Raw genomic sequence first — 27,626 nt, forward strand, 5'->3', positions numbered from 1 at the left:
TCACATTTCCCAATAGCAGCCGTGCAGCCATGTAAGGCGCTAACCTGCTTATTGGGGGCATTAGGGGTTCAGTGTCTTACCCAAGGACACTTCGACATGTAACACGAGGAGCCGGGATTCGAACTGCGATCTCTTGATCCCAAGACGAGCGCTCTACCTCCTGAGCCACAACCGCCCCAAATGAAATGATCTGCATTTATATAGCGTGGGCCTATGAACGCATCATGTGGGTGAGAATTTTTCATTCCGGACATTGCCTTTTGAGTCATTGTTTTTCAGCTACTTGAAAAAAGATGCAACTATTTCAAGCATTAACAAGCACTTCACCCAAATTTCCAGCATTTTTCAAACCTTGAAAACGCAACATTAAAAGTCAAGCAATTTTCAGGCACCCCTATGAAACCTGTAATTAGTATTAATTCATTTCAGAATATTTATTGACTTTTTTTGTTACAATTATTTATCTTTTCATTCAGTTGTTATTCAGTCTCTACATTGTTCCACCTATTGTTTTTAGTTTGCAGTTAAGAGGAGGCTTTGAGTCTTATCAGAACTTGCCAGACCTGGTCTAGACAAATGGCAGGTGTTTCATTTTGTCATCGCCCACTGATAAGTCTATAGTTGAGTTGACACTCAAAATAAGGAAAGAAGCCTAAGTAATTTTAAACCTGCAAGTAGAACAGGAGAGGACTAAACCCTATAAGAAATTCCAACCTGTTCCAAAAGCCTTTTTAGTGAATCTCCCAAGTTACAAAAGCAGGTCTGTCCTACAAGGTGTGGGAATCAAAGACCAGAAACATGATTAGCTGATAGTGACAATGATGCAACCGTGAAAAATAATGGAAAAACAATGTACAATAATAGTCAAAATAACAAACTGGCATCCTTTGCAATCTCCTTTGCTGATGTCCAATATTAAAAAACGAATTAACTTATCAAGATTTTAGGAACCATGTGGGGTAAAAAAGAAGAGTGCCCTGCTAACTCCTGTGCCAATTTTCTTGTACTCGGATGGAGTGAAGTCTCAAATTGAATTGATATGAAAATCATGTTACTGGTTGGTGACGATTCTCACACTGCCGCTGCTGTACCATTGAATTGATAAGAATAATCAGATCTCCTGGAGTAGATTGGTAGGAAAGAAGCCCAACTTGCGTCCCGTGCTGACCTTCAGGTATCCCTTCACCTCGTCGCCTTTCTTCACCACAATCTGCACTCAAGCCCACATAGACATCAATTTGTTTTGTGTCTTATGCTCAACGTTTTTGACTTTGTCATACTGCATGGACGTTTGTCTTCACCTGGTCTTTCTTCAGTGTAATCTGTCCCATTTCTTTGTTGCCGACAAAGGAGCGTGTGGCCTTGTACACCTGCTCACCGGCCCTCACACGGATGATGTAGTTGGCCGGGAAGAAACCAGACTTCTCACCAATCTTCCCCTGATAGCGGACACACACGACTCAAGGTCACTAAACAACAGATAAAAACGTTATAAACTAGAAAGATATGGCTAACAATTTAAGTACATCAGCCAGATTGGGTGGGTTTCTAGTTTGGTGTAGGCTACTGTCGAGGAGAGCACCCAGACACTTTACCTGTACTTTTACTGTATTTTCCAAATGATAAGACGAACAACATTCTCAGGCGTACTTTAAAAAAGATCGATTGTGAGATATTTTCAAATACAAAGCGCACCAGATTATAAGGCGCTTGAAATTACAACTAAACACATTTTGCATAGCAAACACTTTTTAAGGATTTTCAAAGCTAATTTGCCAATTTCTCCTTTAGCATTAAAATATACAATCCTGTGTGAATCATGTATTTTGCAGAACCAAAAATATATATGCGATTCATATGGATTTTTTAATCTTGCATGTGCATTTATCAAGACTTAGGATTTTGAGATCTTGAAGAAATCTTGAATATATTTATGGATCTGAACAATGTGTGTGTAAATCATTAATGACAAAAATCTCTCTCCCATAAAGGCAATATGTAGAGTTGGAAAAAGTTATTTCCATTTCAATTTACCACCGAGAAACACTACGTAAAATGTATGTATGGCCCATAATGAATTGCCATAATTGATACATAATCCTTGCACTAATGTTCATTTCATAGCACCCTGTTTCAGTGGAAATGCACTTGTCCTCTTGGGCATGACCCGTCATAGGACATTGTTATAGAAACAAATGCCAGCTGCCGTTAATTACGAGGGAAGAAGAAATGCATGGCAAAGTGAAGCCACCAAAGAGCAGTGTCGGGCATAATTTATAAGCTTACTTGTTGAAAAACATGACAAATATTTCAAGCATTTACACTTCACCCACATTTCTAGCACTTCTCAATCCTTGAAAACACAATTTGATTCAAAAGTTTCGAGGATTTCAAGCGCCAGTATGAACCCTGTACACTGTAAGAACTAGGGTTGGATAAAAAACGTCAGAAAATAAATCATGGCATAGAACATAAACATTTTGAAATCTAATTTGATTTATACATAGATGGTTAGCATTTGTAGTAGCATTTCTTAGTAATTATCCATTTTCAAATTGTATTTTCTGAATTTTTGGTCCAAGGCACACCTGATTATAAGTTGCATTTACATATTTTGGGAAAGTTTGGGGCTTTAGGTGAGAATTGAAGTTAAAACTTGACATCAACACCTTTCAACACAGGACAAAAGTTGCAGGTTACGTTGTCCAATTCAGCTCACTCGGTGTCCGTGCATTTATTGTTTATGCGCCAAACAACTGAGCCATTTACATTAGTTTTGTAACTCGTTTTTACTTGCATGACAATAGATACATCTAGTACAAATTGTTACAAAGGAGGGGTTGAAAAACTGAAATATTTGATGTCATGTTCCAACAGGTTACTACTTTCCTTGTTCTGGGCTTCTCACTTAACAATATGAAAGAAATCGTTTCCATTGTTTGTTTAGAATTTACTAGAAAACCACAATGAGCCATCAATGGTGGTCTACTTTCAGATTTGGTCCTTGAACTATCTACTTGATTTTGGTGGTCTATCTGACCTTGGTAACACTTGCGATGATCAAAAGAAGCCAAATGTAAGTAATCCTGATGCCCGACCTTAACCAATTTGCAAAGCGACAGCCACTCACCCTCCACCACTCCTCGTTGGAGTCATCGATCACTGCGATACGGTCGCCGGGGCTAGGCAACAAACGGGATGTCATTGTCAACACGTGAGTATGCATTATGGCAAACTTACTGAACATCTAAATCATCTTTCTCAATAGCCTTGAAGTGGTAAAGAGCCAGGTAGTAATGAGATTGGCTGAATACACCGATTTTCCCCAGCTGAAGCTTTTTACACTGCGCAACACAGAAAGTAAAAGTCAACGTCAGAATTTTTGTTCTTTCCCATTCCAGATGAACCCAGTAATATGATGATTCGAAGAGGGTGAACCTGACCTTGTCATCTGCTGGGGCATTGTCTCCTCGTTTGGCTCCCGCTGAGATGGCTACAAAACGGGCAAAAATAAAGTATTTTTAGATTTGCAATAATTTCCCTTTAAGATTATGATACGTTTCTAATATCAATACATTGAAATCATTATATTGTTAATATTATTCTAACATGACTGTGCAGTGCCTGTATGCCCGTTGCCAGAGTTTGGTCTGCATTGCCAGCACTAAGTCGGATTCGTTTCCAGTGGGAGTTGGACTCTGCCAGGGCTGCCCTTAGTCACAGATACGATTCGGACTTTTATGGACAGAATTTTTAGGTGCAGCCTTGGCAGGGAAGGGGATCCGGTTTGGAAGCCTTAGCGTTGCATCTATCCTTTTTGCAGATGATGTGGTGCTGTTGGCTTCCGCAAGCAATGATCTTTATCTCTCATTGGAGCGGTTCACTACAAAGTGTGAAGCGGCCGGGATAGAGATCAGCACATCCAAGTCCAAGACCCTGGTTCTTCAGCCGGAAAAGGGTGGTATTTTCTTTCCGGGTTGGGGATAAGGTGATGAAATCCTGCCACAAGTGGAGGCATTCAAGTATCTCAGTGTGTAGTTCACAAGTGAGGGCAGGATGGAACGGGAGCAGCGACTGCCCTTATGCGGACCTTGTACCATTTCGTCATGGTTAAGAAGGAGCTGAGCCAAAAGGTATAACTCTCGATTTACAAGTCTATCTACGTTCCTACCCTCACCGATGGTAATGAACTGTGGGTCATAACCAAAAGAACATGATCCCAGATACAAGTGGCTGAAATGAGTTTCCTCCACACGGTGGCTCTCCCTTAGAGCTAAGGTGAGAAGCTCAGTCATCCGGGAGGAACTCTGTGAATAGCCGCTGCTCCTCCGCATTGAGAAGAGCCAGTTGAGATGGATTGGGCATCTGGACCCCTCCCTCGGGAAGTATACCGGGCATGTCCCACTGACAGGAGGCCCCGGGACGACCCAGGACATACGGGAGAGACTGTCTCTAGGCTGGCCTGGGAACGCTTCGGGATTCTGTCAGATGAGCTGGATGAAGTGGCGGGGGATAGGGAGGTCTGGGCTTCCCTGCTGAGGCTGATCCCCCGCGATCCGACCAGATAATGGATGTATCGATGTTTCTCACCCTTTTTGAGCCAAGGCGCACTTTTTCTGATTAAAAAATCCCGAGGCACACCGCCTGTCAAAAATGTTTAAAAATGAATTCCCAGGATCGGTTTCATATTCTTTTTAAAGCCTAAATTATCAGGTTGTCTAGAGAGAGTCTTAAATTTTCCTTATCCTTTGTGGTTGCTGTGGCTCAGGAGGTCATATATGTTTATTTATCTTGTTTAAAAATTAAACAGCTTTTTAGAACATAGGTCTTAAATATATACTGTGATACCTCGTGAGAAGATAAATAGAATGGGAAAAGAAAATTCATGTGCTGCCACTTACTGAGAAGGATGAATGTTACGGTTACTTGGCTGATCACTGGAAGAAAGATAAATTACTGAACAATTGCCGTGCTTTTTTGCAAAGACAAAATTCGGCAATTTCCTGCAAAACACTACGCAATGTGTCTCACAGCATACAAGTGTGTCCCGGCACACCGATTGAAAAAAAAAAGATGTACGATAGAATCAACAAAACAGGGTATCATAAAATATTAACAAGGATAATTTTTAAATGAAAACTCGTGTATTCATGACTCACCTCCTTCGCTACTATTCTCTTGCTGTTTAGGCTGTGAATCATCTTCCTCCAACATTGTCATCATCTGGAACAAATAACACTATGATTCCAATTTTTGCAACAAACCGGCCGGTAAAAAAAAAGCTGCCTGACATTCTTTTTGTCCTCGCATCCTTTCTTGCGCTCCTTGTTGGCCATAAGGACGCCAACGCGCAGCGTCTCAAAGACAGGGTCGGTGCGATTTGACTGCGCTGACGACCCAAAATCGTTTCAAGAGTAGGAAGATACAAATTGAACAGTTATTATAATACATTTCGAAAAAAAATGTGGAACTTTAGATGAGTTTATTTTCTTTATATCAGCATACGAGTTGGGACTCACAAAATGGCAAGAGCTGAGAAACGGTAGCATTTTGCTGGCTGCTGTACAAAGGTGAACTGTACGCTCTTCTGAAACCTGGAGGCTGACACACATGTACAAACACACGAAACACTACCATTATGTCAAGCTTTACAAAAGGTACCGCCGGTATTGCAATGCATCCCAAAAATACTACCAGTACTATTTAGATATTTTTCAAGCACTAAACTTACACCAACTGTACAAGCAGTGGAAAAACTAACAAAGATGAAGTTTAACTAAACTTTCTCCTAACATATTTCGGATTGCCCATTTCAAGTATTTTTCATCCCATTGTTGGCCCTTTCATGTTCTTTCAATATATTTCTGATAATATATTTGTTCTCAATAATTTAAGAGACTCTTTCAGCATTAAAGACAAATGTAATATATTCATTTGATTAAATAAACATTTAAGGATTTTTATTGAAAAATTAAAATACAGTTCAATTTGAGATATTTGTATCATCAAGACACTAACTACAACACACTTAGTTTTGTGAAACTGGTAGAATGAAGTTTTTTGAGCAAAAAAACTGACCGTATATCCATAACATAACAATTGCACCGTAACACCTACCCTGCCCTCATCAGAAATGGTATGTTGACTTCAAAGTTGCCTTTGTCCATTTTTTTGTTCACAGCATGTGTTTTGATAACTAATGCATTTAACACTCGCCAGCCAAGTCAAAATGTATTATGGACATCTATAACAGTCATTGTCTCTGAATAACTTAAATCAGGAAAACATACAGTATTTTATGTAAAATAGTAAAAATAACAGATAAAGGAGATTCAAAAGTTCCACGAAATACTACAATCGTCAGTTGTTTACTACGCCAGTGTATAGAAAATTCCAAAATACACATTTTCTATGGTGTTCTTTGAGGCCCGGTGAGACTTTAGTGATTAAAGGCCATAGCGGCTATATAAAAAAACACAACATGATTATGAAAGCTACAGTGAGATTGTATGACTGTACTCTCCATAAACAACCGGCGGTACCAGAATTTTCTTCCATATCCCATGCTTGCGTGGGTTTCGCTCCGGGCGCTCTGGTTTCCTCCCACATTCCAAAAAATGCATGTCAGGTTAAATGGTTGGTCTAAATTGTCCCTAGGTGTGAATGAGCGAGTAAGTTGTCCGTCTCTCTGTGCCTTGTGACTGGCTGGCCACCAGTTCAGGGTGTCCCCTGCCCACTGCCCGAAGACGGCTGGGATGGGCTCCAGCACCCCTGCGTCCCTACTGAGGATAAGCGGTGCAGATGATTGATGGATGTACAACGATACAGACTTACAATTTTGCCAAAGCACCTCTGGAACTCCACGTAGGACTGACACTGATGGTGGATGCTGGTTTTGCAGTCCTTGCAGCGCAACGCAAACTTGTTGTTCACTGAAGACCAAATAGTAGATTGTGGAAAGTTTGTCAAAATAATATCTCAAATGGTACAAGGCAAGGTAGCCTGCACATACACACGATCATGCGCGCGCACACGTCGCAGAACTTTGGCTTCTTGCAGTAGTGATCCTTGAATTTGTGTGGGCGGTCATTGACTGGTTTGACCGACCCGGGTGGGGGATGCTCGTCTTGCTCCTCTTCCTCCACCTCCTCGTCGTAGAGGAAATATACCTGCAACACAGCACACCGTTTTGCATTATGAAAAGAAGAATGCTGTCTGAATGGATAACCTATTCTCAGAAAAATGAACAAGTCCAAGACATTCTTGTTTGTTACTAAATTTGGCCGCATCATTTTACTTGAAAGAAACGGGGCCCCCATCATTTTCTGTGCTCACCAGCATGAGATCTGGTATGCTAGGTGCACGACAGCAGACATAAAACCATACAGAGAATAATCAACATAGCCCAGTTGGCTGCTCTCTACCCAGTTGGGAAGAAATTGCTGCCTTGCAATACTGTAGTAGAGCCAACAACAGTAAAAAGGGACCCCTCTCACCCTGCCAATCAAATGATGACTAAGACATTGGTTAATTAATTTTTAAATCTGACTGACCAGTCAAGAACCTCTCTGCACATCTCATGGATACCATAAGTGTGTATTATGTATACTGCATATCCCGCTGTAGAGTGATGCCTCGCTACTTGTACGCACTAATTATTTTATTAGATATTTTCACTTTACACTTCTTACAAACTTTCAAAAAATACATAACATTCCAATTTTCATCATGTTGAAATGTTTTATCATCGACTTTGGTTAAAATATATTTAGTGGTTTTGTTTTTAAATGAATATTTGTGTGTGTGTGTGTGTGTGTGTGTGTGTGTGTGACTGAATTAGTAAATCATCGTCGAACTACGAATGAATCAATTTAACTGCGGCTCTTTCAAAATTATGACACTTATTTTTATAGAGTGAACATTTGGCGTCCTCTCGTGGAAATCTGAGGTAACTGCAATCGGCACCCAGAAATACTAAAACTATTTCCTTCTAAAGACAAAAACGCTACACCTTCCCTTTTAAATAAATAAAATTAAATCCCATAAAATACATTGCCTTCAAACTGCATATTTTCAATAGTAACTTTCCATTCGTTTGATTATAAGTTCATGGTTGTTAGTTAACTCATTTAATTCAAGGAGTTTGTCTCAAATGGCCAATTTTGGCCAATATGACTCATTTTGAAGGCGTACAAAAAATGTGTTTCGTAGCCATATAGGCAAAGGATATATAGAATGAAAACTTTAACGCTCATCTTTCATTAAAAAAACCTTTTTAGCTTTTACAATTGTTTAGTAAACAACAGTTGAACATTGCAGTTTCTTGAAAACACTCGTTTCCAAGAAAACTGCTGAGAAAAACAGCTTTTTGTGAAAGGATGCGTTTCAAGCAGTTTTTATTTTTTTTGCAATTGTGATACGTCCAATATTTAAACTATTATTTCCATAAACAGAGGGCACTTCCCTTGCAACACAGCATTTTATTGCAAGAACACTGAACTTATGCATGAACGATGTATGCAGTTTGCAAGGTCTTTTCATCACCTAATGTTTTTGTTGACGTAATCACACGATTTCGGTCACCATGGCTATCGTGTTCCTGCGGCCACGGACGGAACGTCATCCCTCTCTGCCCCAACCATGATGAAGGGACTTATTCATCTTTTTTTTAGAAAGGATAAAGCGTGAAACATTAGCAGTCTGTATGTATCCATATTTTTGGTACTCCGACCACACTGCTTTACTACATCTGTACTTGCCATATGGTGCCACCTACAAATTTCAATCGCCTGATAAAGGAAGCAAGACCTAGAAATGGGGGCTTCCTAGATATGTGGATAAATATCAGATCCAAGTCACTCCTGCTATTTAAAACCCATTTATACGGTATGGTACTGTATGAGTAAAATGGCCTCAAGAAGATAGTCAATATTGGTATCAGCAACAGTCAACCTTTTCTTGAGAAAGGCCGTTATTGACACTCGTCCATCCCTACCGCAAATCAGCAGAATCCCTAAATAAAATGTAACAAAACTTCCCGAGAAACAGAATTGGAGCTTTGATGCCTCAGACGATTGCGGCCATCCTCGCCAGGATAAGAGGTTGTGCTGCTCTTGCCAGGTAGTGGATTAGAACTTCAATCAACATTAAATGCAGTGGAAAGTTTGTCCATTACAGCAGCGCCAGTGGTCACCACAGCTCAGAACATTCCGGGATAAGACGACCCATGCAAGCCACTGTGGAAAAGTTTGCCTCTGTGGGACAATAGGGGGTCATTTTCTCTCTAGCTACCATTTCAAGATATAAGAGGCCATAGTGTAGTAGTGAGAGTATGGAATTATAAACCAAGAATCAGATCAAAATACTATTACAAAACTATTACTGTTTAATCGTTCAGTTAATCACAACATTCGACGGGAAATGAAAAACTAATGTATGCTTCCTAATTCAATTTATTGCTGATCCTATGGTGTTATCCTTAGCCATCATGTGTATAATAGCTACGGTACAGGATTAAATTGAATTCTTCACAGGGGGATATCTAACACATGCCTTGAACTCATACAGTTATGACTATATATGCAATGAGATATTTTAACTGTTTTGTAGTAAACTGTTTGCACGAGTTGCTACCGTTTGGATTTGGACCTAAAGTAACTATTCCGACCCAATATGGGATGCTTGTTTGATAAGATTGAATACTGTATTGGCAATCTAAGCAGCCGAATGCAGCTCCCTGGCACTTTTTCAAAATTGTTTTATAATAGTGAAATATACCGTAAGAAAAATTATATATTCAATATATCCCTCCGTTAGACTGTCATTATGTACAATGTACATGTGTGCATGTGTGGACAGTATTACCTTCCCATCTTCTTGCAGTAAATATCAGCCAAAGCCATTATAAGTGGATAATTATTGCATATTATTATTAGGGTTACTGTTATTTTGAGTCACTTTTGAAATAAAATTGAAAAATATTTTTGCCTACATGAAGACAATTAGAAATCAACAGTGGCGCTCCATCAACATGCACTGAAAAAAAAAAGATTTAGCAACAATGCATTAGGGTAAATAATCTCTCTACATACAGAGGCCTCACACAATAATATGGATAAAAAATTTTTTTACATCTATTTGGATCTAAATTATTTTTTTCATGCAACTACTTCGCAAAATATACAGTACTCTACTTAGGTAAATGCATGTTTCTGTGTACAATGATGCTGACTAATCTATATTCTTACAACATTTTAATAGGTTTTAAGCAACATTGCTATGATCCATAAAAACTACTGCTCAGTATACTTTGAGACATATGAAGAAATGACATGAGATTTCACTTACAGTTTTATCCTCTTCTTTCTTCATATTATCAGGGAGAGGGGGGTTGTCATGAATATCTACAGAGTCCTTATCATCCAACCTTTCAGCATTACATCCCAATGTGAGTAAAAACAAAAATACAAGAGAAAATAAGAGATCAACAGATCTCATAATTATTAAGATTGAGTTGAGTTGTACTCACGAGTCATAGTTGGCCATGGTACACAGATCGTGTTATGGGTCCAAAAAGTACTAGCAAGAAATGTGTGATGACAGAGTCTTGATTGAATGAAACCAACCATAAACTCCAAACACTACTCCTTTTCCTCACGATTTTTTTCTGGCCGTTGTTCCCACGTCCGACACTCCGAATGAAGCTCCAACAGGTGGAAGGTTTGGAAGAGAAATGTAAACTATCATGGCCAAGCCCGACCAGCCCCACCACACTATCCATACATGACAATTTTGGACAGCTGAGAACTTGAAAAGCTTTGAAAGGCTCTCCCAGCTGAATGGTAAAGAATTGCACAGCTCCCCAATTGTGCCTGTTCCAAATATAACTACACATTAAGACGAGCATGGAAGATCCCCGTGTTACACGTCATTATTAAACACTATATTGAATTTCTAGATAAAGCACTATCAAATTTATATTCCCAAAACTTGATTTTAGTTCATTGTAATCAATCCCAAAATAGGAAATTCAGTGAATGGATAAGGAGAATTGCCCAGGAGTTTGAAGGAGTGGACTCTCCCAGAAATTCTCAACTGATCAATATTGTGTGTAGGTTTTGATTTTAAAAAAATAATTCAAATATTTGGGGGAAATATTAAAAATATGAAATTGAAAAAATGTATTCATGTTTTAAATATGTTTGATTAATATAAACACTAAAAAAGGCTTGTTAACAAATATTAATCAAGCTGAAAAAAAAATATTTTGACAAACAGGCTGGATCATATAATGGTAATAGGTGCCTATTGGTTTATTGTTCTATATAGGTCATAATGCTTATCAAGCTGGAGCAGGAGAAAAGTTGTTATAAATGAACAAATTACCACCTGGAACTTCAATGAATAAATCCGCATTGAAAAGCAGTACTGCTTTCGATTTTGAGACATAACGTTATATTTTTGCTGTTGAGATGCTACAGTTGTAGCAGTTGCAATATTACATTATAAAAATTAGTGTTGACAAACCGGTGACGTTTTCAGGGAGGACTTGTACTTTTTTTTTTTTCCTCAGCTTATGGAAGTTGCGACAAATATAAGCTAAAGTACAATGGGAATGAGGAAGGGCAAAAGTCTCATAATTGAAACAGGAATAAGTGATCAAAGCAACATTTTTAGAAAAAAGTAGCCGGGAAATGGGGCCAAAACCACAGTAGCCCTAACAACAGAAATAAAAAGTCAACAACTTTTTCATCAATTTTTCACCTTTTATATTTTTAAAAACAAACAAAATAATAACAGATTAAATAAAATTTACAGTAGACATATGCAATCATTGTGCACTTCAACTACATTTTCTGATACTTTCTGAACACCTGTCAACAAAAAATGCAAACACAACGTGGTTCGGGGTAGTTGGGCATTGTGGGAGAGGACAGTAGAGTGGGGCTATGAAGGATAGGAGCAAGGATGAAAAGGGAAGGAAGGATAGGAAGGAAAGAAAGGCTGGCGGGAAAGAAGCAAAAACGTTTTCACTCGGGGAAGAAAAAAAAATCACTGAATATATAGATTTCTTTATTCCTTATATCACTTATATAAATATATTGAACACTCTCCCTCCCCGAAAAGAAGAGCGCATTACAGAACCCCACAACAGCAGTAAGGCAAACAGAAAGCGAGAGACGAGCGAGAGCGCAGAGCAGCATGAGACATGGCAAAATGGACTCGAGAGAGCGAAAACATGTAAACCGGCAAGGTGGCGAAGATGAATGGTGATGGCAAAAAGCGCTTCAGAAAAGGACGCAAAGAAAGCGGAGGGCGACATGGTTTGACTGAGGTCGACTGTCCAGTGTGTTTCGTGTGCTACGTGATTCTGTTGCGTGAGTTAGTGTATGCGTGACTACGATCGAGTGTGTGGGATCTCGTTTTCTGTATGATGGCAGCGCAACTTTCAGGGGTGAAACGCATGCTTGCGTGTCCCGTGTGCTCATCGGCTATATAAATACAAAAAACGAGGAATAAAAACCAACGACAAACTAATAATTCAAAGCAAACACCGACCACCTCAAGATTCACACCTTCCTTTTTGTACATTTGACACGTTTTTTTTTCTTTGTAACTGTACACTGAAGCAGTGCCCCGCACGACCCACCTCAGTCCTCCGTCCCTTTTCCAGCCTTTGCAACTCCAAAAGCCAGCCCGTGTGGTCCTCTCACTGAGAGCTGGCTCTCTCCAGCACGCGCAGGTCATAGTTCTTTTTGGCCGCTCGCAATTTGAAGAGGCCGGCGGCGCTGTTGTTCAGTTTGAAGGAAGCACTCTGGGCTGCCATGGTGCTGGGGAACACTGCCACTACCGTGTAGAGGTGGGCCGGGTCGCTGACAGCAGCCCCGGCGGGTCCGCAACTTCCCCGGCCTACCTGTGGGTCCTTCAGCCACTGGATCTTGGCGCCACACAGCGACAGCTGGTTGAAGAGCTTTTCGGCATCCGGGCGCGAAATCCCTTCGGGCAGGTCTGTGACTTCCAGCACGCGACTTACCACTGAGATGCAAGCAGATAAGGAAATTGGTTAAATAGACGAGTGAGAGGTTAGGGGGCCTAGATGTTCACCAGATTTGAAAAAAAAAAATAGCACGTGTTGAATTTATTTTCACCATAGTTTAAGTATGAACTTAAAGATTACTTATTAACCAGTGAAGGCAGTAACGTATTGGAAAGTAATTATGTTTCTCTGTAACAAGTACTGAAACGTGTTATTAATAGAATTTTGTAACTGTCTTTATTACTTGGTGCGTTACCACGTTAAATAGTATCCTCAGATTGTTGGATGCGAATGTTTGACTTATATTGTCACATATATCCCTTGATCCAGTACTAACATTTTCTGTAAGGTGATTATGTTGATCTACAAACTGCATTCGATTAGATCAGTGTTTTTCAACCTTTTTTGAGCCAGGGCCTGTTTTATTACATTGGAAAAATTTTGCGGCACTCCACTAACCAAAAATTTTATAAAATGACACTGAACAGTATGTTTAATTACAATATAATTTAAAACACCCCCAGTTTTTACAGCACAGACACTTGATAATGACAATATTTGCAGAAAATGATTCATAAATGTGGCAGCACGGCGGGGCAGTGGTTAGTGCGTGTGCGGCACAGTTCTGAGGTCGTGGGAACCTCCTGCACGGGTTCAAATCCAGCTCCCGGCCTGACTGTGTGGAGTTTGTATGTTCTCCCCGCGCTTGCGTGGGTTTCCTCCGGGCACTCCGGTTTCCTCCCACATTCCAAAGACATGCATTTCAGGTGAATAGGTCGGTCCAAATTGTCCTTAGGTGTGACTGAGCGAGTGAGTTGTCTGTCCCCGTGTGCCCTGCGATTGGCTGGCAACCAGTTCAGGGTGTCCCCTGCCCACTGCCCGATGACTGCTGGGATGGGCTCCAGCACCCCCGCGACCCTACTGAGGACAGGCTGTGCAGCAGATGAGATGAGATGAGATTCATAAATGTTTTATAAAATTTTAAATTTTAAAAAGTGACATTGGATGATTTCTCACGGCACACCTGACGATCTCTCAGGGCACACGAGTGTGCCGCGGCACAGTGGTTGAAAAATCACTGGATTAGATTACAGTGGCGCCGTCTCAAGCACAAAGTATAAGGATACTGAATTTCTCTTCATGTCTATATTCACCCTACCTTAAATGCTCGTATGCAAGCCGAATTTACTATAAAATAAAATGCTGAAATCAGGGAGTCAATTTATATGTGCATGTTTGGTTATGTGTCATTCGTGGCGAATGGTAGGCAGCACGTGTGGAGAGCAGGTGGCTTTTATAGGAAAAATAAAATTAATGGAGCAAACGTGAGCACAGATTTAACTATGAACGTGTGCTGAATCTTTTTATTAGTAATATTTTTTGCAATAGACCAGGCCTGGAGGAAAAAAAAGAAAACCTCTTTGACCAAGTGTCTCTGCTCAATTTTCGTTTTCAAGCTCTCAAGATTACACAAGAAATATGAAGGGTTAACAGCTTCCACAGGTTGGTGTACACCTTATTATCTATTCACTTCATCATGCGGCTATTTTAAGTAGCTTAGGGGGTTGGCTTCTATGAGAGTATATACGGTAATTTGTAATTGGATGGTTACTTCCAGACTAATGCTCTATTGTTGGTGTCAATAATCTGGAAGTTGATTGAATTACTCTTTAACTGAAGTAACTAGCAAATTCAAATAATTAGTTTTATTTCCAGCTAATTAACACCCCCGCAACTGTTAAAGGGATTACAAAAGACCTTTTATTTTGAATCAGGTACAGAACATGTAGTTTTCCTCCTGCAGATATGTTCCAAATTATTCCACACGCCATGGATCTGCTCATTGTTATCTCCTGGCTGGGTTTGTGTTCAGTTGCCGTGGTAGTTTTTTTTTGTTGTTTGCTTGCTGTTGTCCTAGCTGTTAACTGCATGTTTTTGGTCAGCTAGCCTACCTTAGTCGGCTAGCCTTTCGTTTTCCCGCTGAACGGTCCCGGTTAGCCTTTTTAGCAGCCGGCTAGCCTGCCGTGTTCTGGCTAATTTAGCCCCTGTTAGCTTTGTGCATTATTTTTGCTAGTTTGCCCCATTTTGGCCACTCGCCATTTTTGTTACCATTGCTGCATTCACCTGCGACACAACACCTAGGCATTCTTCACAAACACTGCCAAAACTTGGCTTAAAACACTCAAAACCCACTGTAAACCAATATGGTGACTGGCTTACTAGGGTGCTGGTATCTTTCGCATAGCATCAGAGCTCAGGAAGTCAACGACGAAACAGACTATCTCAGAAAATATTATTAATATCCCAATGACAGCCATATTAAATATAAATATATAATGTAAAAAAACATGTACAGGCTCAAACTCACCCACATCAGTAGTGCCAAGATCAGTGGATGCAGATTTGAGGGTTTGCTTCTTCCCTCGTGCACCATGTTTCATGACAACCTGGGGCGACACAGATAAGATTGTGGTTTGGTTTTAAGAAACTAGGTGGCAGCAAATACAACGTGGGGAAATGAACATGCAGTAGGAAAAATGGTCCTCACCTGATGGGAGTTGTATGATGACTGGCCATGCATGAGCTGGGGGGGACACAATGTGTACTGGAGGGGCTGTCCCAATAGGGAATAGCGGCCATCACCTGAGCACCAGTTTAAAAGACAAGTGTGTTTAATTGTATGACAAAATAAAAAAACAAAGGGACTTTTCATAAAGCAAACCTATTCTCAATAGGAGCCAAATTAAGTGCACGTTTGCTTCGTATTTTGTATCACAACTTTATTACATTGAAATAATACTGAAAGTTGTTTCTGTAGTCTGCAATTCCATTAACACCAAAATGCATGCACATATTGATCAAAATGCACACGAGGGAGCCTGATTGGCTTGACCCAGTGAGGTTATTTGACAGCTTGTTATTTACTTTAAAGCAATGGAGGTGGGGTAGTGGTAGAGGGGAAATAAGTGAAAGGTCGTTGTCATGAGCAGATTAACCGGGCTTTTAAGTTTAACTATCAGGATATAAGCATACAGTTTAGATTGTTAATTCACTGCCAACTGGCAGCAACATTCTGGGCAAAATAACTCTGTACCGTATAACAAAATACAGGGGAAATCTGCTTTTGTTTTAAAAATATATATATTTCTGAAGGCCCTTAAATTAATAATATTTTAGAACTATCTACTTAGTCAACTAAACTTCTTGTAGTATTTATGTAATTTATATTTAATACTGATGTTGACTGAATTGTCTTTTGATGCCTTTACAACATTCACTGGAGCCTGGTCATCCTGAAAGGGGATTACCACACCTGTGATCCGTTCTCAAGGTTTCTTAATGCTCCTCATGCTGAGATTTTTGGGAGTTTTCCCTTGCCCTTACATAAGTTTCAGATCAAGTGATGTTGTAAGGTTGGTCTGTGCAGCCCTTTAAGACTTTTTAAGATTACGAGTAAACAAATAAATGTAACTTGACTGTTATTTTTGCTATTTCTTTAAAGAAAGAAAACACATGGCAAAGTCACTAAATATAGAATCTATCTTAAGAGTGAGTAACCCTCACTTTTGTGCATGACTTACAGCCACCCAGGTTGTCATGGAAACAAAATGTCTTCAGACTGCAAAAGAAAGACCCTCTACCTTCCAGGACAAATTTCAAGCAGATTGAAATACATGACGATAGTGCTGTAGTTTTTCATAGTTTATCTAAAACACGAGTGACCCATTTCTTCAGGACAGCTTGTGTTTTGAAGAGTTTGTGTGTGTGTGTGTGTGTGTGTGTGTGCATGCATTTTCTTGTGTCCAGGGCTGCATTTTGAGTCATGTTCAAATTAGTTTTGCATGACATTAATCCAACCACCCTCCGTAGCCACTGCACACATGTAAAATATTTTTTCGAAAGCTATTTTGGGTCGCAGTTGGGAGCTTTTTAGGTTACCTGGAGCTGTCCCTCCTGGCCGCGGAAACTGGGGAATGAGGGGTAATGGTCCTAAGCCAGGACAGACACTGCTAACGCTGCCGGAGGGAGACGGAGTGGGAGACTGAGTTGGAGAGGTCAGAGGACTTGTCAGTTGGGTACTGCCCTACATAGAAGACAGAGAACATATACCTGGGTAAGATTAAGTGTGAAAGCTGAGAACTCTTCACGTGAATTGCACAACAATATAGACCTGTGGAGTGCTGTCAGCTTTGAAAAGCTCTCCTGGTTTGCTGGGTCTTGGTTCAATGCTGTAATACTTGCACGGGTTCCACTGGACCAGTGAAGGGTTTTGAGAAGGCTGTGGTCCATTAGGGACGCTGAGCTGCATTACCATGACTCCTGCACCAGGAGGGGGGACTCCTGATGACAGACACAGGATCAATTATCAGTGTTGCATTTTTATAATTTTTATATTAAACTATTGATGAAGCAAAAGGGGCAACTTCTCACCTGAATATTGCTGCTGTAACTGTTGTGGGTTGCAAGGGGACGGCGATGGTGTCATTTGATATTGTTCTGAGCTGGGGGGTTGCAGGTAGCTTACAGTTGGGCTGTAAAAAAGGAATATAGACATTAGGGAAACTCTTTCATAGATGTACAATGAAATAAAAGAACATTTTTTTTGCAAAACGTAGAAATCATAAATATGCTGCGTACATAAAACATAGTGGGCCGTTCTTCTTGGGTGCAGTTAACAACATTATTACTTAACCTTAGGATTCAATTCTTTAACATGCCTGATTCCTTCAGAAAACTGGATATGGTGATAACATTCTTTATTTTCTGTAATGCTCTTAAAAAACAAAAGTATAATACATTCTGGATTTATAGCAGATCTACTGAAATTTTGCAAGCCTTTTATTATTTTTAACATGGATAATCAGTCGAATAGCCTAATATACTATGAATTGATATTCTAGTATTTTGAGATAGGGTATTGTGTGTGTGTGCCAAAGTCAGCAAAATTAAACAATTTTAATATTTAGCGTACATTTTGGATTAATTATCAAATGAGATATTACATTTGTTTTTTTAATTGCATTACAGAAAATAATAAACTAAATAAAATAAAATAAAATAAATAACTTTATCATAATATTATAATTTTCTGAGCCCGTAAATTAAAATGTTTGACACACATTTTAAGGCATTTAAAAAGAAACTCAGTTACTGAAGGGATTCAAAATATTTACGGGAACACAACTAAACAATAAAATATAGTTACTAGCAAGTACTTATACAAAAGATTTGATAGTTGGCTGAACAGCTGTAAATTATTTAAAAAGATGGAATTCATTTTTTGCTCAGTAGAGGGCATTATCTTCAAGACTTCTAGAAACCTGTATGAATTTGTATTCCATTTTTACATATGTCCATAGCCCACAGAAGTGAGTTTGTACCTTGTGCTGTTTTGTTGTGTAGGCGTAATAACACTGTAGTAAACAGGCATAGGGCCCTGCACCGATTGGCTGACTGGCACCATCACTTGCTGCTGGTACTGCTGCTGCACCACCTGCTGACTCTCTGTACCCACAGGCACCTGCAAGACACATCAGTATCCAATTAGGTTTTCAAAGGAGTTGATCTTATGGCCGTTTTGTTCCGATCTAGAATACATAGCATGTTTAAAAAAGGTTTATATTGTGAACCATTTGCTTTCTCATCAATGTTACCTGATAGGATGGCATCTGCGGATACTGCACCATGATACTTTGCATTTGCCCTCCGATGCCAGCTCGCTGGGAGTTGAGCAGGGCAGGGTTTTGTGGCTGCTGCACCCCCATCATGCCCTGGTAGCTGGGCTGTTGGCTTGGTATTATGGTCTGCAGACCTTTTAAAAAAAAATTCAGCAATACACACACAAATGCAAAAAATGAGTATTTGCAAGGTAAAAATCTATAAACTATTTCAAAACATGGGAACATAAATAAGTGCATTAGTTATACCTGTCAAAAAGTACACAAACATTGGCAGTATTTCAGTAGTGTTTTTAAACAAGTATACATACCGGACTGCTGTGTGGGCTGAGGCATGGGCTGTGTGCGCTGAGCAGGAAAAGAAACCTGGTGGGAGATGGGCTGGGCCACGCGATACTGCTGCCCTGAACTGGGATACTGACCAGGAGGATAGTATGAAACTTGTATCTGGAGACAAAAAAAAAATTGAATATACATATTACATACAAATAGTACTTGTCATCCGAGCAAAGGGGGACTTTTTGAAAATTAAAGGTTATAATTTGAGAAAAAATCACTTTATTTTGTGATGGGTGGCACTTTCAAGTGTATTACAATTTGTCAACTTGGAAACATGACTGCCATAAAACGAAAGTTACGAATGTAACTTTGCTTCTTAGATCATCGCACAGCCGCCAGATGCGATGCTTTAAGCACGGAATTTCACCTTCACCTTCAAGAAATGTATACCAAAAATTAGTCACACCATCGCACCAGTCTCAGAAAAAATGTCAATAAATTCCATTGTAATCAAAGGTTCACTTCCTTCAGAATCTTCTCGCGTGAACTGGAGGATTCCAAGGAACAAGATGCTCTGGCGGTCGCAAAGGACTCAAAGAACCGGATATACATTCGTAACTTTTGTTATATTTCCTCCCAACCGACAGCCATAGGCGCTGCTTCCAGCACGGAATGACTTATAGCAGGGTAGTCTCGAGGAACCCCAGAAACAAACCTCACTAAGAACCCCTCGATAGACCAAACACAAATGTGGGAAAGGCCACATGAACGCTTTAGAACCTGGCAAAAGTGCCAGGCCACGCCTAGAGGCAGCAGCACAAATGAAAGGACACCCCCTTTAGGGCTGCCCGGGAAGTGGAAACGCACCCCTGAAGGCAGGGGGCAGCCACAGGCGGCATAATTCGGGCAACAGTCCCCGCAATCAAGCGGGACAAGTGCCATTCAGACCAAACAAACTCCAGACAAGCTACCACAACAAATAAAAGTCAAATGAATCAACAAAAACTCACCTTCGCGACAATGTGGCAGTGTAACGCATGCAAAGGGCACCAGAGCGCCAAGAATGGTATGCCTGATCTGGTCGGCACAATCAGATAGCCCTGAACTAGGTGCCATATGCCTTTTCCACTATCCAATTCTGGCCTTCCTCACCCAGCCTTTTTTGTTTTGTTTTTGTTTTTATTTTGAAAAAGTTACCGGTTCTTAGTCCCTTCGAGCCTGGCCTGTTGAGGTTTTATACCCCGGACCAGGGACTTAAAACTGGGTTTTTAGGCCTAATGGGGGAGCAGAGTGTTAATGAAGTTCTCACCACCGACCGCCTCTACAATAAAAATAATCCATCTCACATTTTTGTTAATATTCCATAACTAAAATTGCTGAATTTCCTGAAATATTCAAAGTACTATTGATAGGAAATTACTCAATTTCAGCATAATTCAGCTATTTTTTGGTTTAAAAAAAAAGACATTTATGAGGCAAAACAATTCAATGTTATTTGACTTGGGGGTGAAAGATACCATTAACCTTTTTTTCTTACATACATAAAAAATACATACCGTATTTATTTGTGGATAGGACCCTTTTTTTTGGCCTAAAAACGGAACTTAAAAGTTTGGGTGTGGGTTGTACACGAGGTTTTACTGTTGCAGTACAATGAAAATATTGTTGACCACAATCAGAAACACTAGATGCAACGGTAATTGAACTTGGATGGCGGCATAAAAACACCCAATACTAAACACTGGGCCACCACTGATGTAGAAAACATGTAAAAAAGCATTAAATTTGACCTCATTATCACACTATTTCTAGTCACGGTACCAAAAACAAAATGTTAATTCCGTTGTGCATTTCACATGTTACAAATATAAGAAATGTGTCACTTGCAATGCTCAGAATAAAATAATAAACTTATGTGCATCAATGATTTAAATAATTTATTGTAAACGTATTCTGGGAACACAATACCAATATGAAATTTACAATGTATTTATTTCATGTCCTTCAAAGTTATTCATTTATTATCGGATACATCAATTAGTTGTTTCGCTTGTGCTTTTTTGCGTTTATTTATTATAGCTTTTAAGACGACTTTTTTCCATCATCCAACATTTGTCTCTGGTACCATGACTAAAAAATAGTGTGATGAGATCAAATCTACTGCCTAACTGTGTGTGGTTATATCACTGGTGGTGCAGTAATTAGGATTTGGCGCTCTTACCTCCACGACCCGGGTTCAATTCCTGTTGCATCCAACGGCAAAGCATTCAAGAAGTGTGTACGTGTTTGATCTCTGTTGAACGACAAACCTGCTGGGGAGGAGGGGGCTGCATGTAGCCCTGTGGGGGCGGTGCCTGCATCACTGTCTGAGATGGAGGTGGTGGCGGCGGTGGAGGATGGGGATGTCCCGTCGCGGGCTGGTAGCCAGATGGAGGAGCCATGGCCTGACCGGTGGTTGCCATGATGTAGCTGGTCTGAGGAGGGGCATGCTGAGATAGGACTGTTGGAGGAGCCTGGTACAAGGGGGGAGGTTCAGGATTTTCACTTGAGCCCTGGCGGCTAAGTGTCATTTGGCTGAACTGAGGTGCCAATTCTTCTCCCTAGGAAAAAGGTGTTGAAAAAGATATCCTTTAAAACTGTCATATTGTAATTATTCTATGTACTGTTTTATATTAAAATGATCACTTAAATATGCACATCAAATTTAAATGAATAAAATTGAATTACATACAAGTGCAAAGTCAACATTTACTGTTGAATCCACCTATTTTTTGCGTCGCTTATCTTCACTCTGGCCGCGGGTTAAATAGAAGCATTTTCCTTAAATTACCAAATTTTTAAGACTATAAGGTGTACCTTTAACCCCCACATTGGACAGAAAAGTGCACCTTGTAACCCAGTGCGCCTTATATACTGCAAATCACGATGGATAAGATTGGAGATGCCCACAGTATTTATGCTTGTGCGTCACCATACAAGGTATTATGGTATACAATCGTATTTGTGAGTTGTATCAATTGAAAGACATAGCAAACCCAAAATCGCAAAACACTGTAATGCAATGAAAATTGAAACTGGGTAGTGGTGGTGAGAAAGCCAACACTTAACCACTAGTGATGTAAGTGACATACTAAAGGCATTTTATTCATCTCATTATCACACTCAAAGACTATTCAGCGCATAGTCCGGTTCATCATCAGATACATCCGAGTTGTTTCTCCGATCATGCATTTATATGTTTCAGAAGGACAGTGTTTTCTGCAATCTTTGATATTTGTTTATGGCACCGTTAGTAACATTAGAGTGACAGTTAGATAAAAATGTTAATGCCTTTTCGTATCTCTCTTTTTGTCTGTTGTACTAGTAATCTTGTGATTAGGTTTTTGTGCTCTCACCGCTGCAACCCGGGTTTGATTTCCATCGCATACAATGTTTCATGATCTTGGTGAACAAAATTTTTTCCAGTGATCAATAATTGCACAATTTTTACCATATAAAATGCAGTGTATAAAACAAGTAATGCACAAATACAATGGCTATTACTGTTGTTTTGAATGCATGTGCCTTATAGTCCAGTGCTCCTTATAAAAATAGTCTAGTCAAATATTTTTCAGATATAAGGTGCAACCTTATAATTCGGTGTGTCTTGTGTGGAAAATATGGTAGCTAGCCACTCCCTATACAGGATATTTTTAAAGAGGCTAATTATTTTCAATATTATCAACAGTATTATTTCAAGGAGAGCGGAAGGTGTCAAGTATGATGAATATAGCATGGTTAATTGTTGACCAAATGTGTGAGTAAAACAATCAATCATTTAGTAATGACAGCACATATTGCGCTTGTACCATTGTGTACTGCTGAGGAGGAGAAACTGGCAGGAGAACCTGGGGGCAGTTGGGGCTGGAATAGGAGACAGGCTGAGAGGGCTGTAGAGATGCTACTGGCTGCACACACGCACACACATGCAAGCACACCCACACACCCAAAAGAAAGAAGACAGCGGGAAAAAAAGGAGTTAAAAGCAGGCAGAAGACAGAAGGAAAAATGATACATGAAGACATTAGATCTGTGGGTCAGATCACAGGAGAAACGTTTTCATTGATAAAAATGAATTGCCATGGGAATACACTTCCAATTGAATGATTTAAATTCTGAAAAAGATCTCTCAAACCTTCATACACTACAAATAATGGGTATTATAAGGAGAAGCTTTTTGAAAACAGACTGCACCTTATTCTGCAGAGTGTTACCTGAGTGATGATGTGATTGCTCAAAGGATGTTGCTGTGGGGTCGGTAGCAGGGCGGTCTGAGCCAGGGCCTGGGCCTGTGGCTGCTGAGGCGGCTGAGTTAGGCAGGGGAGCAGGCTACGGCTTGACTGGGAGGCTACAGTTGGGGGACACACATCAGGACTGACTAGAGGCAAGCCTAGTGATACAAAAAAAAGGATATTATCGACAAAATTTCAAGGCAAATTTTTAATAAGTGTAAAAACATTGAAGCCCCGCTGGGCCGTGAGAATATTTTCAGACATAAAACCAGTCCTAGGTACAGGAAAGGTTTGGAGACCACTGGATACATTATTTTTGTGTGTCATTTGCATCCCTAGTGGTCTAGATAAGATACATTGCTCTCACCACCGTGATCCAGGTTCGATTCTCGTTGTATCTTAAGTTATGCAATAGTGAACAACCATCCATGCATGTCCTTGGCAGCCTGGTGGTTAAGATTCAGTGCTCTTCGCATTGCTATCCGGTATCCCTGTTGCCACCATTGTTATCAGATTGTGGTTAGCAATAGAACTTATCAAATGACCGATAACTGCGGAAATAAGGTAACGCATTTGCAGATGTGTCTGCATATAAGGCGCACCGGTTTATAAAGGCACACGTTCACATTTCTGACCAATTTGGGGTTTTTGGTTGCGCGCTATAGTCCAAAAATACGGTAATTTGAATATTTTTACCCAATATTTTGATGTAAATAGATATTCTCGACTTACCAGACCGAGAGCCTTTACAGCTTCCCTGTGAGCCTTTGTTGCTGCCGAGGCTGTCCCCACGAGTCAGGATGGAGATGCCAGAGAAGCTGCTGGCCTTGGTGACGGGAGGCCGCAAAGTACGGTTGGAGCTGTCTGAGTCTGTGCTGCTCCAGGGTCGCGGCTCCAAGCATTTCATGTCACTGTCTGTGCTGCTCTGACGGCTGCTGGACGCGCGACTGGAGCTATCACGGTTCCCTCTAATTGGGAATAGAAAAGCAGGGATGGGACGAAACAACCACTATTTGAAAATGGATAGAATATGTACAAGGAGTTGCGAAGGCGAAAACTGAGGATGACGTTGAAAAGTTTCAAGTCAACTTGCGGGAAAACAAACAAACAGGGTGAAAGGTTTATAAGAGCAGCAGTTCCAGTCAGGTTGTAAACAAGAACATCAGCAATGCCACCGTATGAGGTACAGGTAGGGACTCTCAACACAGATGCAAAAATACAGATCAGGCAACAAACCATTTGACAAGAATTTGGATCTGAAAAGACATTCAACCACAACCTTTCTTAACCACACGTCCAAACAAATAAACCAACATGCATGGGGACAAAAATATAAAAAGACGCTCCTTAAAAAAAAAAATCAAGACTATGTGTCGACAAAGGATGAGACAACCACTAAATTATCCAAAAAAAGGAAGGAAACAAACACATAATGAACACAATAAGACACAAATAAAATATAAACAAAAAATTACATTAAATGCAACGCAACCTCACTTCACTATCGTAAAAATATACACGCAAACACACATTTTTTATCATGTTTGCTTTTGCAAGAAAGATAAAATAAAAGGAAAAGTTTTTTTCACCTCCCTCCCTAGTGACCAATGACCATTTTAGCTGGAATATGCCATCTTAGCATATGTAAACAAGTTGATGCACAGGGTCTTCTTTTTGGCTTGTTTTAGGCCAGGGGTTTCCAAACTTTTTTCAGAAAGCGGGCTGGTGTTTGGTAAGCTGAAAATGTGTGAGGGCAGACTATTCAGACTGGCTTACTTTGAACAGTCTTCAATAAATTCACCGTCCGTAAAAGGGTTTCAGTGAATGGTGATCAGCATCTTGCCTTTGTAACATTTTTATTTGGCCCGCGGGTATCCTGAAAAAGCACTGCTGTGCCGTTAAAACAGCTTACAGTTGCTTCACCTTTTCACAGCGTTTCTTTCCATTTAGCTTTTTGTAGTCCGCATGTTTCGTCAAACAGTGCCTCTTGATACTATATTCTTTGAAAACAGCCAGTTCTCTTAGGCAGACGCAGTTGTTTTCAGATATTGGTGAAAATATACACTTGTCTTTGAAGCGTCTGCCCTCACAGTCAACTTTCCTTCTTTTTATTTACAGTCACCATGTCAGAAACGTGCTGGGCTGAAGTTCTCGCATAAAGGTGGCCAAAGGGATACATTCGTATAAAAATATTTTTTACAAATGTATTTTATACTGCGATCTACATTACTGGTGGGCCACATATTATCAATTTCATGACAGGCCGCGGGCCAGTAAAAATAATCACGGGCAGTAACTGGCCCCAGGGCAGGCTTTTGAAATGCCTGGTTTAGGTTAACCTGGAGAGCGAACTGAGGTTTATATATCGCCCTCTTCTGAACAAGGCAGTGACATTGCCAACATTGTCATAAATAAATGCAGCAGAATGGCATGACACAATGTTTATGTGCAAACTGCATCGACAGCAATCTACGATGTAAACTACATCTAGTTCAGTGCTGCGTTATTGCTGAACAGGAGTGTTGGCCTAGTTATAATCATGTTTTGTGTACAGGGTTCCTACAGTGTGGGCAAATTAAAATTGGGTCTTAAGACTTTTTTAAAGCTTTTTAAATCATAGTGAAGACCAAATTGACCAAAAAAAAAACACACAATTGAAACAAATAAAACAAAAAAGCTGAAAGACATCAATATGCTCAATTTCGGGCCTGTCAAGAATTGTATTGGGATTTGCTAAAAGAACTAGTATTGGGTTTGTTTTCTTTATTATCTAACGTAGAGACTACCCAATTATTTAGTGGTGTCGTGTGATGAGTTTTTCCCCCACTAAAAATATTAAAGCAGACATTTTTACAAATAAACGAATGCAAGGTCAACCTGTTAGCAGACTTGGGGACTGACATATGAAGCAATTATTTCTAATTACCTTCTAACACCCAAACTATTAGCATGGGTAAATTATCATTACAATACACTTTAATCTATCAGGTTTTTATACATTCATAATGTTTACAAAACAAAACATTTGGCTTTTTAGAATGATTTTTTTTTTATGTGGAGGTTCCACGTGTACAAGAAGCGCACACATGAATATTAAATAGTGTATCTAGAAAAAACAAACTTACAAAATATAAACAAGCTGATACTGATTAAAAAAATTTTAAACATTTAGACTAGCACTATGTAAACGATTGACAAAACTAACTTCAGTTATGGATTAACCACTACTGGTTTATAACTCTACGTTTCCTTTTACACATGCTGTCTGGCCTTTTGCTGTTAGGTGTTGTGATGCCGTCACCCTAGATAAGGGCAAGCTGTCAAGAAAACCAATGATGAGCGGAAGCACCCCACTGGGAAAGCCCTATACCATGAAGCAGAGCTTTCAACTTGACTGAAAGATATGCATGAAAAGCAGGTAAAATGGACCTGGATTACTGGGGGAAAAGGCTGGGTTTGAGTCCTCTTCATGTATTATGTATGTTCATGTAGTGGTGGATGAAAAAAGATCTCGCCCATTGTAATTTATGGAGGATAAATTTTGTTTCCTTTCTTGTTTTAAATCCCTCAAAACATTTTAAGCCAGTATGCCATTATTTATTAAGGCAGGTCCACAAGTTTACAGATGGAAATGCAATGACCAGTGGGGAAAAACTAATCCTGTGGTATGTCTTCGTCACCGTCTCTTTATGACAGAAGTCCATATCAAACATACGAATACAATCAATTTCCAGTCTCATCTAAACAAACTTACAAGGTACCAGACATTGGTATGGTCCTATATACGAAGGTTAAACAAGAATTTACATACATATATTGGATCTATTATCAGTTTGTGAAGGGCTTAAGCTTGCACTTCACAAGCTATAAAAGGGAAAGCTAAAGAGCGGTTAAGATATTCCAAATATGGCAGACTCCAACATTTTCATCAAGTAAATCAAAATAAGCAACTGTCATAATTTTGCCAAAGGTAAGTGTGCGTGAACTTTACGAATGTATTGTTTTAGTGGTTCCAGAGTTTGAGAAACATTAAAAATAGCTGGGCTTATTAATGTGACACGCTATGTCAAGGTGATATCTTCTCAAAAAAACATGCAAGTAAGCTTCATAGAAAACTTACGATTATGTAACAGACAAATACACAAAGTGATATTTGAGAAGTCCAAAAAGTGTCTATTAATTCAAAGCAAACGGGTGCATAGATTTGGGCACCTTTGTAATTTTAAAAATTTCAATCTTTGGAAACCTCATTGAGCCTCAAAATAATGGTCAAATAACTTGAAATCTAAGATTGTTAAACATCATGGATTGGGGAAAGACTACAAAAAAATACACCAGATATTGTAGCTGTCATGTTCCATT

At 39.7% G+C, this 27,626-nt stretch overlaps 2 protein-coding genes across 12 annotated transcripts in view; both read right to left on the minus strand.

The window, feature by feature from the left end:
- Positions 1 to 973: 973 nt before the first annotated feature.
- LOC148364641 (SH3 and cysteine-rich domain-containing protein 3-like) lies at positions 974 to 10,545 on the minus strand. Its single transcript, XM_088338814.1, has 12 exons — positions 10,529 to 10,545; positions 10,348 to 10,426; positions 7,013 to 7,169; positions 6,835 to 6,932; positions 5,520 to 5,601; positions 5,292 to 5,389; positions 5,160 to 5,223; positions 3,444 to 3,493; positions 3,241 to 3,344; positions 3,131 to 3,182; positions 1,302 to 1,439; positions 974 to 1,210 (listed from the first exon to the last, which is right to left on the minus strand). Exons 1-12 carry the CDS (start codon positions 10,543 to 10,545, stop codon positions 1,112 to 1,114), a joined length of 1,038 nt encoding a protein of 345 aa, XP_088194940.1. The 3' UTR covers positions 974 to 1,111.
- A 1,510-nt stretch (positions 10,546 to 12,055) lies between these two features.
- r3hdm2 (R3H domain containing 2) overlaps positions 12,056 to 27,626 on the minus strand; it is a 53,998-nt gene continuing 38,427 nt past the window's right edge. For 6 of the 11 annotated variants that reach the window (XM_088338804.1, XM_088338809.1, XM_088338805.1 and 3 more), the window contains 13 exons: positions 23,997 to 24,232; positions 23,247 to 23,422; positions 22,842 to 22,940; positions 21,303 to 21,593; positions 19,026 to 19,161; positions 18,691 to 18,848; positions 18,418 to 18,557; positions 17,468 to 17,568; positions 17,208 to 17,377; positions 16,976 to 17,120; positions 15,585 to 15,679; positions 15,405 to 15,483; positions 12,056 to 13,035 (listed from right to left, as the gene is read on the minus strand). In XM_088338804.1, the coding sequence (XP_088194930.1) occupies positions 12,710 to 13,035; positions 15,405 to 15,483; positions 15,585 to 15,679; positions 16,976 to 17,120; positions 17,208 to 17,377; positions 17,468 to 17,568; positions 18,418 to 18,557; positions 18,691 to 18,848; positions 19,026 to 19,161; positions 21,303 to 21,593; positions 22,842 to 22,940; positions 23,247 to 23,422; positions 23,997 to 24,232 (2,152 nt within the window). In that variant the 3' untranslated portion in view covers positions 12,056 to 12,709. The remainder of the gene's footprint in view (positions 13,036 to 15,404; positions 15,484 to 15,584; positions 15,680 to 16,975; positions 17,121 to 17,207; positions 17,378 to 17,467; positions 17,569 to 18,417; positions 18,558 to 18,690; positions 18,849 to 19,025; positions 19,162 to 21,302; positions 21,594 to 22,841; positions 22,941 to 23,246; positions 23,423 to 23,996; positions 24,233 to 27,626) is intronic. The other 5 variants (XM_088338810.1, XM_088338807.1, XM_088338813.1 and 2 more) reach the window with 3 other exon arrangements.

Source organism: Urocampus carinirostris, chromosome 6 (assembly GCF_059441175.1).
Source record: "Urocampus carinirostris isolate Australia breed hairy pipefish chromosome 6, RoL_Ucar_1.0, whole genome shotgun sequence".
In the NCBI taxonomy this organism is placed as follows: Eukaryota; Metazoa; Chordata; class Actinopteri; order Syngnathiformes; family Syngnathidae; genus Urocampus; species Urocampus carinirostris.

Bases quoted from the DNA above. Each gene is read 5' to 3' on its own strand.
- LOC148364641 (XM_088338814.1), bottom strand. The intron at 3,183-3,240 runs GTAAGTTTGCCA...TTTGTTGCCTAG, and splicing joins AAAGATGATTTAGATGTTCA to CCCCGGCGACCGTATCGCAG. The intron at 1,211-1,301 runs GTGAAGACAAAC...GCTTGAGTGCAG, and splicing joins TTACACTGAAGAAAGACCAG to ATTGTGGTGAAGAAAGGCGA.